At 41.2% G+C, this 15,499-nt stretch overlaps 1 protein-coding gene across 1 annotated transcript; it reads left to right on the forward strand.

Annotated features, from left to right (window-relative positions):
• The first annotated feature begins 103 nt into the window (after positions 1-103).
• treh (trehalase (brush-border membrane glycoprotein)) lies at positions 104-11,388 on the forward strand. Its single transcript, XM_022202769.2, has 15 exons — positions 104-233; positions 799-899; positions 1,886-2,033; positions 2,115-2,202; positions 4,071-4,171; positions 4,322-4,414; positions 4,609-4,725; positions 4,973-5,095; positions 5,202-5,251; positions 5,951-6,151; positions 6,258-6,475; positions 9,263-9,374; positions 10,121-10,233; positions 10,329-10,382; positions 10,728-11,388. Exons 1-15 carry the CDS (start codon positions 151-153, stop codon positions 10,863-10,865), a joined length of 1,740 nt encoding a protein of 579 aa, XP_022058461.2. The 5' UTR covers positions 104-150; the 3' UTR covers positions 10,866-11,388.
• The last annotated feature ends 4,111 nt before the right edge of the window (positions 11,389-15,499 follow it).

Below are 15,499 nucleotides of genomic sequence, written 5' to 3' on the forward strand. Positions count from 1 at the left end.
AGTCTGAAGTTTTTTTTCCTCCAGTTGTTTAACGGGGCTTTCAAAGCTAGGTGTCAGTATGTTGCTGCGGCTCTGCTCAGACCTCAGGTTGTCTCCATATAAATCCAGCCACAGTTCGTCCTCTGGTGTCACTTCAGTTCACGGCTCAACATGTATAACTTGATGGTAATTTGCTTCTCAACGGTGACTCTCTTTGCCTGTGTAAAGAGTGCGCTTCCTCCACCTTGTGACAGGTAAGACAAATGACTCTGGTGTTCTTGCTTAAAAGGTTTTTGTATATACATGAGTCTGCATTTAGACTTTCTGTTCTTCCTGTCCGGATGATTCTGTAAGAAATTTCTTAAGAATGTCTCCAAGCGGCATGAGCAATCCTAAATCTTTAAGCATCTCCTTTCTAATTTAAAATTTACCTTTTAAATCATTGAGCAGTTAAGTTTAAACCGCTGCAGTGATCACAATCTAAAACACTGAAGAAGTTCTTTTAGTAAATGGCTCCTCATGTTTTTAGCTGTTGAAGTTCAGATGCGTCCTTTGCCCTTGTTGCGCAAATGTTCCTAAAATAGCATGAGCTTCCTGCTGATGTTCAGCCCAGTCAGCTGAGCCTGGTGTTAAATTGACCTCCTGCACCCATGTTTCTCTTGATTGGGTTTGTTTTATTGAGTTGTCGGCAAACCTTTGCTCTCTGCCGCTCGTTTATAGTGGCATTGATATGATTTATTGCTGGATTTATTTGGGTGCATCATACTTGAACTGATAAGCCTTTTATATCCGTTAATAATTCACAACTCTTCATTTCAGTGAGATCTACTGCACCGGGCCCATCCTGCATCAGATGCAAACGGCTAAACTGTTCGATGACGACAAGTATTTTGTTGACATGAAGCTGAGGGCTGCTCCTGGTAAATTGCACTCACTGAATCATGTCATTCTAGACTTCAACATGTTTGAAAAGTATATCTTCTCTTTTGCAATATTCTGCTCCACATTCAGCTTTTTCTCAACAGAAGCTAGGTATTTAGCTAGCAGTTACTGCTGACCAAGAGGACAAACTCACTGATGGGGGGGGGGGGATTAAAAAGAATTTCTTATCCTCATAATGAATTGGTGAGACGAGACTTTCAAACAAGGCTGACAATGTTATGAAAAACAGAAGAAAAGATGTAGTTTTGCTCTAGCAATCTTTTAGAAAACTGTTTCATGTGATTGACTGTTTTCTTCTTCTACCAGCTAAAAAGCTTATGCTAACAGGGTTGTTGTGGGACCACCATGCTTCATTGGTGTCCGCCAAACGTAGCACCCAGTGTGATGGATAAAGAACTCCATTTTGCCTTTTATTTTGAAGTGAACGTTATGTACAACTGTTATTTGCATCATATGACAAATATTTTGTTGGTCTGCAACATATTCTCCTTATCAGAACAGAGAACCTGTAATTAAAAAAAAAAAAAAATCCTGTCAGTCTAATTTTTACTTGTAATATTTATTGCATGCATAATATTTAAAATATGTTGATTAAATATATTTTTTTCCACAATTATAAGAGACATCAATGAAAACAAATAATACCAAAAGATGGAGATTTAAGTTTCACTTTAACTTTTGTTTGAGATTCACTTTGGTCATCTTTGGGGTCGGACAAAAGAAAAATGGCGTTTTAGGGGGAACTCCAGACTTATTTGGGGTTTTTTATTCACATTCTTTGTTTTTTTTTTTTTTTTAGATTTGATTTCAAGACAAGTAAATTTACAGAATTGCATGTTTTAGGATTTTGTACATGGATTATTTGAAATTTGATGGGTGGGACGTATGTCTTCCAATGCTGAAATGACCCTCAGATCTTTCATTGAGTCCACTGCTTCAGATGCTCCTGTCTCTTTTCCTGCAGATGTTGTGCTGGCGGCCTTCCACAACCTTTCAAGTAAATTCCCAAACAACAACGTCCCACCTGACGACCTGCGGGAGTTCCTCAATGAGCACTTTGACAAACCGGGGACAGAGTTTGAGACGTGGACGCCGCCTGACTGGCGTGACAAGTGAGATCCAGCTGTTAGGTCTCAGGTGGTACTAAGGTTTTAAATTGAGTCCGTTTAATGTGAACTGAATTTAATTTGCAGGCCGAAGTTCCTGGGAGGAATAGCAGACGAGCAGCTACGCAAGTGGGCAGGAGAGATTCACAGTCTGTGGAAGTCACTCGGCAGAAAGGTGATGAGTAGTCGATCGATGCGGAATAAGCTTTTGAGTATTTTTTTAAAAAAAATTGTAATTTCAACCAAATTGCTAAAAAATATTCTTTCATCAGTTGGGTTTTAAGAAATCTTGATGCACACTTGTCAGTAATCATAAAAATAATTCAAATTTAGACACAACTACAACAGTTTCAGCAAGTTTCTTTCCTAATGATGTTTTTCCTCATGCCTAAGATGTATTTAACAGTCGCATATCCATATTTTTTGGCCCATTGTCTGGAAAAACACCCTCAAAGTGTTCAGCTTCCACCACTGTGTTTGATGGTGTTCTTGAGGGTTGAAAGCTTCTCTGCTGTTCCTTCAAAGTAAAGCCACATCAATGTGTCCAAACAGCTCACTTTTTACGTCATGTGACCGCAGAATTAAGCACAAAACACTTTGTTCTTTGTCTACGTGAGCTTTTAAAGACTTCGGTTCTTGGAGAAGTGGAGTCGTCTTGGTAGACATCAATGGAAATCAGTCCGGTGTCTGCTGGAGTCTTGGTACCAGCCCTGTTGAGATTCTTCAGGTTGGCCTTTGAGGTGATCCTTGGATTCTGCTGTTCTTGCCAGTACAGGGGCCACGTCTGGCTTCCTAACGGGCCTAATGAGATTTTTCACACTGTGGAACTCCTTGTACTTTTACCACTGTGACCACTGACACTTGAAAACACTTGGATATGACTTTATAGTCTTTCCCTGCCTTGTGAGCAGCCACAATGTGCAACTTTCTCTGCATTATAAACCCTACTAGCAAGCTGTCAATGCTTTTAGAAATGACTTTCAGTTGACTATGCAGTTATTGGCGAACTACTGCACCAGATGCTTTTAGTCTATAGTGAATTAAAATGCCGTAGAAGCTACATTTTCTCAGAAATGTGAGAATCTCAAGAGGTGTGAATAACTGTGGACATGATACAACACGGTGTCTGTCACTATTTTTGCCATTTCTAGAGAAGAAACAGATTTGTCAAACAAAAATAAGACAAAACTTTAGTGATCCATCACTGGGGAAATCTACAAGTAACAACAATTGGATGCAAATAAGGCAGGACAAAGATTACAAAAAGAATGGGGCTAAAAGTGAAGAACTAATAAAGAGCCTCAAAGAATATAACAAGGCATGAGGAACTTGTATCTGGAAATATGACATAATTTACATATGGATAAGTACATATAACAATTATTTTATATATGGATAAGTGCATATATGACACCATTTACATATATATGGATAAGTGAAACTATGACATGGTGAGTATGCATATGGAAAAGTACATATATGACATAACCAGATGTAAATTTATCATATCATGGCTGCACTTATCCTCATTTATATTCATTATGTACATATATGACATAATTGATTTACATGTGGATGAGTACATGTATGACAATGAATTTACACGTGAATGAGTACATGTGCACGACCAGTCAACAGTTTGGACACACTTTTTCATTTATTTCAGTGAGAAAGTATTTCTAAACTTTTGACTGGTAGTGTATGATGTGATGATACACATGTATATAATTACATGTATGATATATTGAATTTACGTATGGAGTATGACTTAATGAATTTGCATGTGTCCAGGTGTTTCATGGAGGATGATTTATCCACATTTCTGTTACTGGAAAAAGGAAAAGCCCAGTGTTACTATGATATTATTACACGTGAAGAGCTGTGAGAGAACAATGTTAAGTTATTGACTGATCTGGAAGAGCTGCAGCAAGAGAGAACACGGTTTTAAGTTTGGTTATATGGGAGCAAAAATTCCTTATAAATCTGAATTTGGCATGGCTTTGACTATTTTGGACTTAAAGTTGAAGCTGGTTCCTCCTCCAGATGCAAACTGCTGTCAAAGATCAGCCGGAGCTCTACTCACTGATCTACATCCCGAACCCAGTGGTGGTGCCGGGGGGTCGCTTCAGGGAGGTCTACTACTGGTGAGTGAACGACGAAGCCTTTCACTCAGCTTTCTGTCACCGGGTCAGAGCGAGGGCTGATCTCAGCCAGACCCAGTCGGGGGGTCTCTGCTCAGATCCCGATTCGGCCCGGCGTTCAGACAGTGACGTGAGCCGCTTTGTGCCTGACAGGGACTCCTACTGGGTCATCAATGGGCTTCTGCTGTCGGAGATGACAGACACGGCCTTGGGGATGATTCAGAACTTCCTCTACCTCGTCGACAGGTGAGACTTTCACCGCTCCTTTCATCTCTCACAGCACTTAAAAAGCTCCAGTGCAGGTAGTTTAGCATGCTCATTTTGAATAATGACTCATTTAGCAACCAGAGTTTTTCACTTTGGAAAAGGAGCTCTTGGGAGAATTTCAAGTTTCGTGGAGTAAAATTTTTATTTTTTTTCCTTCTCTCACCCTCTTAAAGATATGGCTTCATTCCAAATGGTGGGCGGATTTACTATAAAAACCGCAGCCAGCCTCCATTCCTCACTCTAATGGTGGAGAGCTACTATCAAACAACCGGGAATAAAGACTTCCTCAGGTGATATTTAGGCTGGAGCTGACGTCCTGCCAGACACATTATTTGTCAGCCGCCTCCTGTTCCTTCCAGAATAGAAAAAAAAAAGGGGCACATTAAACATCAAAACCTTTCTGTGCATCCCATGTTTTGTTCTTTTAACCATAATTAATGAGAATGTGACACCTTCACACTTGTGTGTATTATATTAATGAATATAAGAAGCGTTGTGAATTAGAACTTGCTGTCTGTGCTCATGTGCCTGGTTTAGAGCAGCTTTACCGGTTCTGGAGAAGGAGTACCGGTTCTGGATGACGAATCGCTCCGTGGCTATACGACTAAATGGGATGATGCATATGCTGAACCGGTATCACGTGGAGGCCGACTTGCCGAGGTGTGTTTCAATGAAATGCACTGAGCAATAAAAGCAAAAAAGAAGATATATATGCATTGTGAAGTGTGTTTTCACCTTCACTAATCATACATTTCTTTATTTCAAGGCCTGAATCCTACACAGATGATCTGGAATTAGCTGAAGGACTGACCGATGGTAATGAATAAATCCCTGTTTATGAGCATTATACACACTACCAGTCAAAAGTTTGGACACGCCTTCTCATTAAATGGTTTTTCTTTATTTTTACTGCTTTCTACATTGTAGATACATACTGAAGACATCACAACTATGAAGCAAGATGTATGGAATTATGGAGCAAACAATTGTTGAATAATTTGGCCGTTTTATTTAACAAGATAACGCTGAGGTGCTCGATCCTTCACTTCATAATTAACCGCTCAGTATAAAGAATGAAACATGTTCCCATTTGATTCATGCAAAACAAATTTGCTCTGAAAATACCTCAAACATTCTGTAATGAATACTTACAGATAGACAAAACATTCACTTTTATCACAAAGAGAAGCTGTTTGACATGAAACTGGTCTAAATACTGTTAAAATGTTGAATTTTTCTGCCACCATTTCTGATGCTATCTGCCTTTTTTTAAATATATATATATATATATATATGCAAGTCTGTTTAATTACTGACAAATATTCAAGGTCACAAAGGTATTTTCTCCCCCTTTGACGATTATTTGAAAAGTGAAGCTCAAATGGCTCAACATCAGGCTGGTTGTTTTAGTTTTTCCACATCTAGTTGAGAAGCAAGACACACATGAATAAGTAATACATGTTAGATGCTGATTTGTCGTGGCTCAGCATGTAATTTTTATTTTCTTGCCCTCAGAGCTTAAACAGCAGCTGTGGATGAATCTGAAGGCAGGCGCGGAGTCTGGTTGGGACTTTACTTCCCGCTGGTTCATAGACGGTGACGGCCACAACAACGGCACCCTCAAAGAGACTCTCACCAGCCAGATCCTGCCCGTTGACCTCAACGCTCTGCTGTGCCGCAATGAGAAAACTCTCGCTTCGTTTCACCGGCTGCTGGGTGAGAACGGGAGCAGCCTCTGACCTTGAAGCCAGCTCCGGCACCCACATGGGGGTTTCAGCTGCTAACCAGCGTTACGTAACGGTGATGTGCTGCTTCCTGACAGGTGACGATGACTCAGCCGCTCGCTACGACCAGGCTGCAGCCCGCAGACTGGAGGCGGTGGAGCGGGTGCTGTGGGATGCTGAGAGGGGAGCCTGGTTTGACTACAACCTGGTGACGTTCTCCAGACACTCCGAGTTTCACCCCTCCAACCTGGCGCCGGTTTGGGCTCAGTGCTATTCTCGGCCTGAGATGGGAGAGCAGGCGGTGCAGTATCTGAGGGTTGGTGGATACTCAGACCTTCATTGTGCTTTGCTTTGTTCGGTTTCTGGGTGGTTTTGTTCGCTTTTGTTGCATTTTTACTCACCGTGGGCTCATTTTTGACTGCAATCAAAGCCCTCCACTTTTGCCAAAAAAACACAACCATAGCTAGAAGTGGAAAGAACTCAAAATGTTGACTATTGAAACATCCCAAATGCCCGCAAGTGTTGCCGATACTCTGATAAAACAGGGGCTCCACATGCTTTAGAGGCAACTTGAATAGGCTGATGTATATTTTTGCCAACTCTACAATCCATCACATTACTGTGCTCCAGAGAGATATTTCACCATTTTTGCACCATCTTTTAGGAACTTTCTGCTCTCTTTTGTATGTTGTTTTTAATAAGATAAGAAAAGATATCCCACTGTGGGCAAATTTGCGGTGGCACAGGAGCAAAAATAGCGCTAACATATAGGGAATGTAGTACAAAAATGAACCCAAATGAACCAAAACATACAGTATTGGCTGTAGAAATAACACTGCACATGGCGGCGGTGTTGCACAGATTCTTTCATAAATACAAATGCTGACAGAAGTGTTGGCATTGCACAGATTGTATGACAGTAGAAAACTACTTATGTAGCGTTAAAAACTAGTTTATGTAGAAAAACTAGATATTGCACAGGGTTCTTTTCAGCCGTGTTGCATTGATTTTATTCGCTTATTTTCCCCTCAGTCCCTCTTGAAATCAGCTGCCTGCTGTGTGTAAACACTGCCTGAAGTTCATCTGAAACGTCACAGAATCAGTGGCTTCTTAGGTGCACTATGGGGCACATAGTTTTTTTCTGATGCAAACTGTTTATTTTGGGGGAATTTTTAAGTAAGACATGTAAAGAGGATGATGATGTGGCAGCATTGTATTTATCTTACAAACTGGAGGATTGTAACAACACTCTTTTCTAACTCCAGCAACAAAGCAAAAATGTAATGCGAGGAACACATAAAAGAAAATGACCCTCTTTCACATAAATGTACAGTTATTTTTAGCTCAACGAAAACAGTATAATTACTAACTAGTGTCTTTGTATTGTTGATTCAGACTAAAGAAATATGTGGGAAATATTGATCCACTCATACCGTTTAAGGTCAAGCCAAGAATATTGATTTATAAATCAAGATCTTAATGAAATGTCACAATTTTAATCTTAGATTTGGTTATCGTGGCAGACATGATACATTCATAGAAAGTGAAAGTCCGATAATTACGTTCATTTTTGCAGTTCCTGGCTCTGATAAATGGTGTAATTTTTGCGATTTTATTAAAAAGAAAACATCCCTTCGGACTATGTCGGCATGTTTTAAGGGTTCCGAATAGATAGTGGTCGATTCATTTGCATATTTTTCCCATTTACCTCGAGTTGTATTCATTCACATCAGAACCAGACTTCAGTTATATCACACTTTTTATGCAAATGTTATGTAACACAAAGAGCTTTATTGTAATCAAACAGTTCCCCCAACATCACTGAATGAATGAAGGTCTCAAAAACACGGGGACTGAAGAAATGAAGTATGACACGTCAGAAAAAGTTAACTACAGTAAAAAAAAAAAAACTATAAATATGAGTAATATAGTTGCGTAAATGGTATAATAGAAGCCAAAATTCATAAAAATAGAATAAGAAAACTTTTAAAATCTTTGAGCAGGTTTTTGTGATTGGTGTCAACTTGTCACAAAAGTGTGCCCCAAAATAATACCCCAGGGACTCTCACAGATCGCAATATAGAACAAAATGGGGTTAGAATGAAGATAACATTAAATTCAACAGAAATACAGTCTAGACAATGTTCATGTGGTAAATGACTATTCTAGCTGGAAACAGCTGGTTTTTAATGGAATATCTCCATAGAGGTACAGAGGAACATTTCCACAAACCATCACTCTTGTGTTCTAATGCTACATTGTGTTAGCTAATGGTGCTGAAAGGCTAACTGATGATTAGAAAACCCTTGTGCAGTTATGTTAGCACATGAATAAAATTCTGGGTTTTCATGAAAAACGTGAAATTGCTTTTGAAAACCTTTGAATGGTAGTGTATATCATTAAGTTATAATATTGACATCCATTGAAAAGGCTGATTGCAGCTGGTAGGAAGGACTTCCTGCTGCGTTCAGGGACTATTTCCTCAGAAGAAAGTAGTTTCAAGGTATCCAATAGCTCACATGTTGCATACAAGGTAGATAGATAAAGGAATAATGTACAAAAGAGTACGCAATTGACACGCAAATTGTGCTGGTCGAAGAGATGGCATGACATGTCTAAAGGCTAGTATTTAAATGTGCAGAGAAATTGTTTCTATTTACAGCAAGGTGCAAATTTTTGGTATTTACAACAAAAATAGAGTATTATGTGAGTACAGAATGCAAGAGGTCAGTCAGAAGTCCTGTATTTATGGTGTTTGTGTGAAAGGTCCCTTTATCATCTCTTTATCCAGATAAGGTCGTGTGAACACGGATGATTAGACGTCAAACACTGTCATAAAACTCCGCATCTGCACACAGCTGCCAAGCGTGACCGGTCTCCACTGCAGCTCCTCTCCTAACAGCTGAGGCTTTAAACACTTTGCCCAAGTGCTTCTTGTCAGCCGCTGAGGGAGGAGAGCCCGCTGGTTTGATTTCCAGCCCTGAGCTTGCACTCTGTTCAGAACGTTGCGGGTTGATGCTCGGTGGCTCCAGCAGATGGCAGACAAACACTTCGGAGGTTTCACCCATGCTTTTTTTTTCTTTGCTGTTTCATGTCTGTGCAGGGGAGTGGTGCTCTCGAGTTCCCCAACGGAGTACCGACGTCACTGAAGGAGTCTGGGCAGCAGTGGGACTATCCGAACGCCTTTGCTCCTTTACAGCACATGCTCATCGACGGTAGGCAGCAGGATTTTGATGTGCCACCATGAGAATGTGCTACAAAAACCTCATTTGATGATGCAGCATTTGCTTAAAATAATCCTACATTATATAATTCCTTAAAATGCACAGCAAAATCAATCTAGTGAGCGCCTCCTACGTGGTTTGTACCGGTTTTGAGCTCAGTGAAAATGAAATGATACAGTGACCAGCACTGACTAGTGATTGAGCTCAACTCCTGACCTTCAGCTGATCGAACATCCTCATCTTAAGGTCTCCCAAGCTGCTCATCTGCAGCTTTTTGATGGTATTGCACAAGCTTTCCTCAGCAGATGAAGTCGCCCACTTGTCAGTAGATTGCCTATGTTCTGAACACGTTAATGGCCCCGTGCTGACCTTGAGTGCAGATTTTATGGTTTAATTTGGCCTCTGTTTACATCCACATCAGACGCGCCGTGTAAGAACTGCTCACCTTCGGTTCCCATGTTTGTTTTTCGCCCAGATCTTCCTTGGTAACGCCCTCGTGGGCCTGCATAGCAACTATATTCATCTTTTTCCCTCTTGCTTCAGGGGTTTTACGCCTTCAGTTTGGTCTTCATGAAGTGAGATACAAACTCAAATTTAGTCTTTGTGTTTAGCATTATTTCTGCGTTTCCAGTCACTGTTTCATGTAAAATCCATTGTGCTGGAGTCCAGAATCAACATAATGAAGCAGAATCGTGTTTTATATTTAGTTCATTGATCTGAATCTTGTTGTATTGCAGGTTTATCCAAACTGCCTTCGAAGGACGCCCAACAACTGGCATTTGATTTGGCCCAGCGTTGGATCAAGACAAACTGGTTGGCCTACATTAAGTATGAAGCCATGTTTGAAAAGGTGAGTCTTTCAAGGCTTTCGGCACTTCAGAGCTCGCGATGCGCTTTGATAACAGAGCCGCCTCAGAATGTGTAATTTCTGCCTCCTCCTGACAGTACGATGTGAATGGAGATGGCAAACCTGGTGGTGGAGGAGAGTACGAAGTTCAGGTATTTTCCACTTTCATGTGGTGATAATGCTCATGTGCTTACAGTCACACAAGTCTTCCTATTTTTATGCACAGCTCTGGAAAGTGTTTTTTTTTTTTTTCCTTAACACATTTGCATGCTCTCAACGCTTTGATGAGCAACATGGGTCAAAAGTGACCCACATCCAATGGAAAATGGGGATCTCCTGACCCACACTGCGCATCAAAGTGTTACCACTGTGTCACTCCTCTTCTTTTCTTTTAACAGAAGTTTTTTTTATTGTCATTTGTAATTCTTTGACTGGATCTCGCTGCTATGCTAACATGCCCAGCGCCCTCACGCTCTGCTGTATTGCTCTTTCTGTAGCTGGGGTTTGGTTGGACCAACGGCGTCGTCCTGCAGCTCCTGGACCAGTATGGAGCGACCCTCACATCAGGAGGCCGACATGTGTCTTCTGGCTTCCTGCTGCCGCTGGTCATCGCAGCCACGCTGGCGTTGCAGTGACTCAGAGGTGTCAGAAGAGCCCAGCTGGAGGTTGGATTTCATTCTTCCCAGGTTCACTCCCCCTGCATCACCTCTGAGCGGACTTTAAACCAACACAAACTGACATCACCAGTGAGACCACAGCGTGCATATTTTAACTCCTCTAAAGCCGAATACGATCAGGATCCGTCTTATTTTCAGGAGAAGCTGGATAAGATTCACCAGGATTACTTTGATGAATATTTTAGTATTTATCGTCAGAGATAAATGATCCCTGGCTTTATGAGAGGATGCAGATCATTTAAGCATTTCTGGACTCCTCTGACTAATGCAGGCTGCTGGTGCTCGCTGCTCCTTACATCACCACATTAACTTGTCCCAGATATTGAACTGACATTATAAACAGTTATTCACCTAATTCAATTATAAAGTTTATTGCTGCAGTGTGGCTGAACTCCCACGGAGCTCCTCCATTTGCATGCAGATCTGAAGTCGGAATGTAAATGAGCTTGTGTGAGAAGTAAAATGTGAAGCATTAAGTATATTTAGAACACAGTGGTCTTTATTATGTGTAATGTGTTACATATCTGGGGTTTCACTGAATTTCTACGAGTCCGTCGAGAAACATTTGTTGACTGAGGCGATACATCACATGTTCAATACGGTGTTAAAGTGTAGCTTAACGTGCTAATTTCAATAAGCGAATGCTAACTGAGGGTGGAAGTAAATTTTCCTACATTCCTCTCTGCTAGCTGTGCGTTAGCGATCTCCAACCTTTATTGCACCACAGACCGGATTCAAGAAAGACAATTTTCTATGGACTGGCCATCGTGCACATAACAAACAAGAAAAACACTCAGTGAGCGCAGTACTCCACCAAGGCTGCTCAGTCAGATCATTTCTGCAATTGAAATTGTTCAAAAAGGATCTTTCTGCATGGAGTTTGCATGTTCTCCCTGTGCATGCGTGGGTTTTCTCCGAGCACTCCGGCTTCCTCCCGCAGTCCAAAAATATGCTGAGGTTAACTGATTACTCTAAATTACCCGTAGGTGTGAATGTGATTGTTTGTCTGTATATGTAGCCCTGTGACAGACTGGTGACCTGTCCAGGGTGTCCCCTGCCTTCGCCGCAAGTCAGCTGGGATAGGCTTCAGCACCCCCCACGACCCTAATGAGGATCAAGCGGTGTGTAGATGATGGATGAATGGAAATCTTTCAAAAAAAATGACCTTGCACTGAGCACAGGCATGTGTACGTTATGGACGGATACCGAATCATGTGACCTAAATATGTAGCGGGCAGTGGGAATTGATTGGACTCAAATACCCGCACAATTTCAATCAGTTGTTCCTTGTATCATTTCTGATGGATAAGTCTGCAGCGGTCGATTTGTAGTAGGATTCTGTAATCATCAGCAGGCAGCTGACGTAGTGTTCACTTGTTGTCATAGTTACAGTGATGCCCTGCCAGTATCTCACAATGATACAGAAATCTTTTACCAAATCCGTGGATGCAGACTATAAGCCGCATCACTGTCAAAATCTAATCAATAGGTCCCTGTCATTTCTGACCTTCCCCGAAAATTTAATCCAAGTCCGTTGGTCTGTTTTTCAACAATGTTGCGAACAAACGTACGCCGATCATCACATAACTCTGCCGAGGCTCGACTTCCTTGACGGAGTAATAAAGTGTAAAATAAAATGTACTAAATTGAAAAATGTACTTTAAACAATACAAATAACTTATGATTTTAGTAATGGAAAATACTAAATCTAATATCTACCAGGAGATCTGCACCAAAAACAGTTCCTGGACTCAGTTTTGTACCAAATTTTCCTGAAACCTTTGCGCAGCTTTTTGAGATATCATAAAGCATACAGTTCTTGTTTATTAATGTATGATTGTACAAAACTGTAGAGCAGAATAACAGTTGCATCGTAATTTAATGATATAATTCTGTTTGCAGACATTTGTACGCTGATTGTCACAAAACTCTGCAGTGTTACTTGGCGGTGTAATAATTGTTTGGGTTTCTTTGTTTTTTTTTTAAAGAGTCCTAAACAAATAAAATTACTTGTTGCTAAATATTTACTTACTTTTTCTTCTGTCAACATCAAGTCCCGACTTCTTTTAAAAGAAGCTCCAGAGATGTTTATTTTTTGTTAATTTTGGCAGATTGATGGCTTCATTTAACATCAAGTGCAGGAAACAAGCACAGACAGAAGTGACAGGAAGATGAGAAGAGCTAGTCATTTTTCAAAATAAAACACCCTGCAGACACTGCTGGAAATAAAATATAAAGCAAACTGTTTTTATTCTTATTGTGCGGCCGGTGGTTGGGGACCACTGCATGTTAAAATGACCTTTGTTCCTTTTGAAGATGCACAATACAAGTGAAAATGTTTTCTGAAATGTTGAATTTCGCAACCTTTGACACAAGAGCGGCCGCATACAGTTAAACCTTTCTGGCAATAAGAGTTTAGTTTGATGTTTAAACAAGTCAATCCGATAAGTCAGATGGCTTCGAAGCTCTAAGAATGCATCATAAACATTCAGAGAAATGTGTCAATAGTTTCAAAAGAAACAAAGATGTTTTAAAATTTTTTTTTGGACCTTTCTGTTTGTTCCAAGAAAAGCTCGGTCTGCCTTTGCCATTTCTGCTTACATCTGTGGCGACATGCTGGTCAAGCATGAAATTAAGTCCATATAGATATTCAAATGGTTGTCAAGAAAAAGTAATGAGAAATTTGCCTTTTTTAAAGAAGAAATTGCATCCTCCTTGGCTGTGCAGATACCAAGCCCAAGCAGGGATTTCGCCGCATCTCTCTCCTTAGCATGAGTGAGCACAGCAGATTGACTGTGCAATTTAAATAGGCAAAAGGCCAATAGGCGCAGCAGGCCGTGTAACCCCAAAGATCACACTCTGGTAATGTGCTATTGTGGGTCTCCATCTACAAGGCATATCGCTGGCGTTAAGTCTTTTTTTCCTTCTTTTTCAACTTGCGTGCAGAACTGTGACACCCATACAGCAGCAGCCATGTGTGTTCTGGAGATGTTCGAGCAGCGGGGCAGCAGTCATTGTGTCGCCGGGCCTCGCTGACGGCAGCAACTCAAGTAGAACCTTCTCCGTTTGATAACTCGCACATTACCATGCTGTTTTAGCAGAAATGCGTCGTGCTCGGTTAATGAGATCGAGCCGCAAAGTGTGGAGGGAGTCGTCCGGCAGTTAAGTGGCAATGAGGCCGACACTCGCCGGTGTGTTGGCGTGCGCACGTGCGTGTGCATTTAATTACACAAATCTGAGGACATTATTCTAAGAAGCACATTGGATGGGCGGTACATGAATTGTAAAGCAGCGGTGACAACTGCATTACATGTTGTTGTGGAAGTAAAGGTCAGGCTGTCTTGTCCTCACCAGTCATGCAGTAACTACCGCTGCATACAAAACAGCATCCGCACACAAACTGCAGAAATTTCGCATTTTTGTATCCGTCGTCTAAAGATTTTTGTTCACACAGAACTGACCTGATGTTTTTACAGGGAAGAGGAGGCAGGAGTCTTTAAAATTCTACCTGAATGTTCATAAATCTTCTCCACTGCAGGTACCTCTGGTCACAGATGTTAAAAAATACTGACACCGAGGCACTCCCTCATTTCCATAATGAGAATAAGATGCTGGATGATATGCAGAAATGTGTGAAATCATCAAACCGCTGCAGAATGTGTGTGTGAGAGAGAGGGAGAAAAGTCAGCATGGACAACAATGGAGGTGGATTTCTATCTGAATGTGTGTGTGTGGCTTTAGACGGAGGCTTCATTACTGCTACCTGGCTCAGCCTTCACTGGCCCCTGCAGCACACATCACAAAGACTGCTCATTATCCACCGAGTCCTCGCGGTGCCGGTGCCGAGTCCCGCTCTGAGCTGCAGAACCCGGCCAGGATAATCCCCCACTCCGGCTGCCCACAGCCTGGCAATCTGTGGAGGAAGTCTGGTCGTCTGATACCAAATCAGAGAGTCGGTCGTGGCTCCTCAGCTGCCGCTCATTCCCATTCAATACGCTCTGATCAATAACTCATTGAGGGATCATGGCTGTGTTTCTGTGCAGCGTATTTTCCCTAATTATGACTGTGGCCTCCACAAAAAAAAATGGTTTGGCTCCGACTTAGTGGCTAAACTGTTTGGAGATTAAGCCAACTCCTTGACCTCTAAACTGGAAGGATTGGCTAACTGGAGGCATTATAGGGATAGATATGAGATAGCTTAGTGATATCGATCCGGCACTGTCCGGAGATATCAGACTTTTTTATAATCGATAACTCTTGAAGGAATCGTTCCAGTAGAATTTCTGCTGCTTAAGAGATTTGAAAAATCCAATCTAATGGAAGGAAGAGCTACCGGCAAGGGAGGGTTTAATATTGTCTCAGCTGATCTGCAACCTTGAACTTGAAACCGAGAAGAATCTCTCGGCAAACGAAAGCTTTGCACAAAGTAATTCACCTTGATTATACATTTTACAAGTTTTATTGTGAAGGTCCTTGTTGGCTCATGCATTTCTCTCTGATACTAGAAGTGTATCTGCTGATATTTTCTGGTTTGTATACCTTATCATGAACCTTGATATGTTTTATGTTAAGCTTGTTGTCACTTTGACATC

The sequence above is a fragment of the Acanthochromis polyacanthus genome, chromosome 13, assembly GCF_021347895.1.
Source record: "Acanthochromis polyacanthus isolate Apoly-LR-REF ecotype Palm Island chromosome 13, KAUST_Apoly_ChrSc, whole genome shotgun sequence".
Lineage (NCBI taxonomy): Eukaryota > Metazoa > Chordata > Actinopteri > Pomacentridae > Acanthochromis > Acanthochromis polyacanthus.

Coding starts and splice junctions, on each gene's coding strand:
- treh (XM_022202769.2), top strand. CDS start 151: ATGTATAACTTGATGGTAATTTGCTTCTCAACGGTGACTCTCTTTGCC. Junction 4,415..4,608: donor TTCCTCTACCTCGTCGACAG/GTGAGACTTTCA, acceptor ACCCTCTTAAAG/ATATGGCTTCATTCCAAATG. Junction 9,375..10,120: donor ACAGCACATGCTCATCGACG/GTAGGCAGCAGG, acceptor GTTGTATTGCAG/GTTTATCCAAACTGCCTTCG.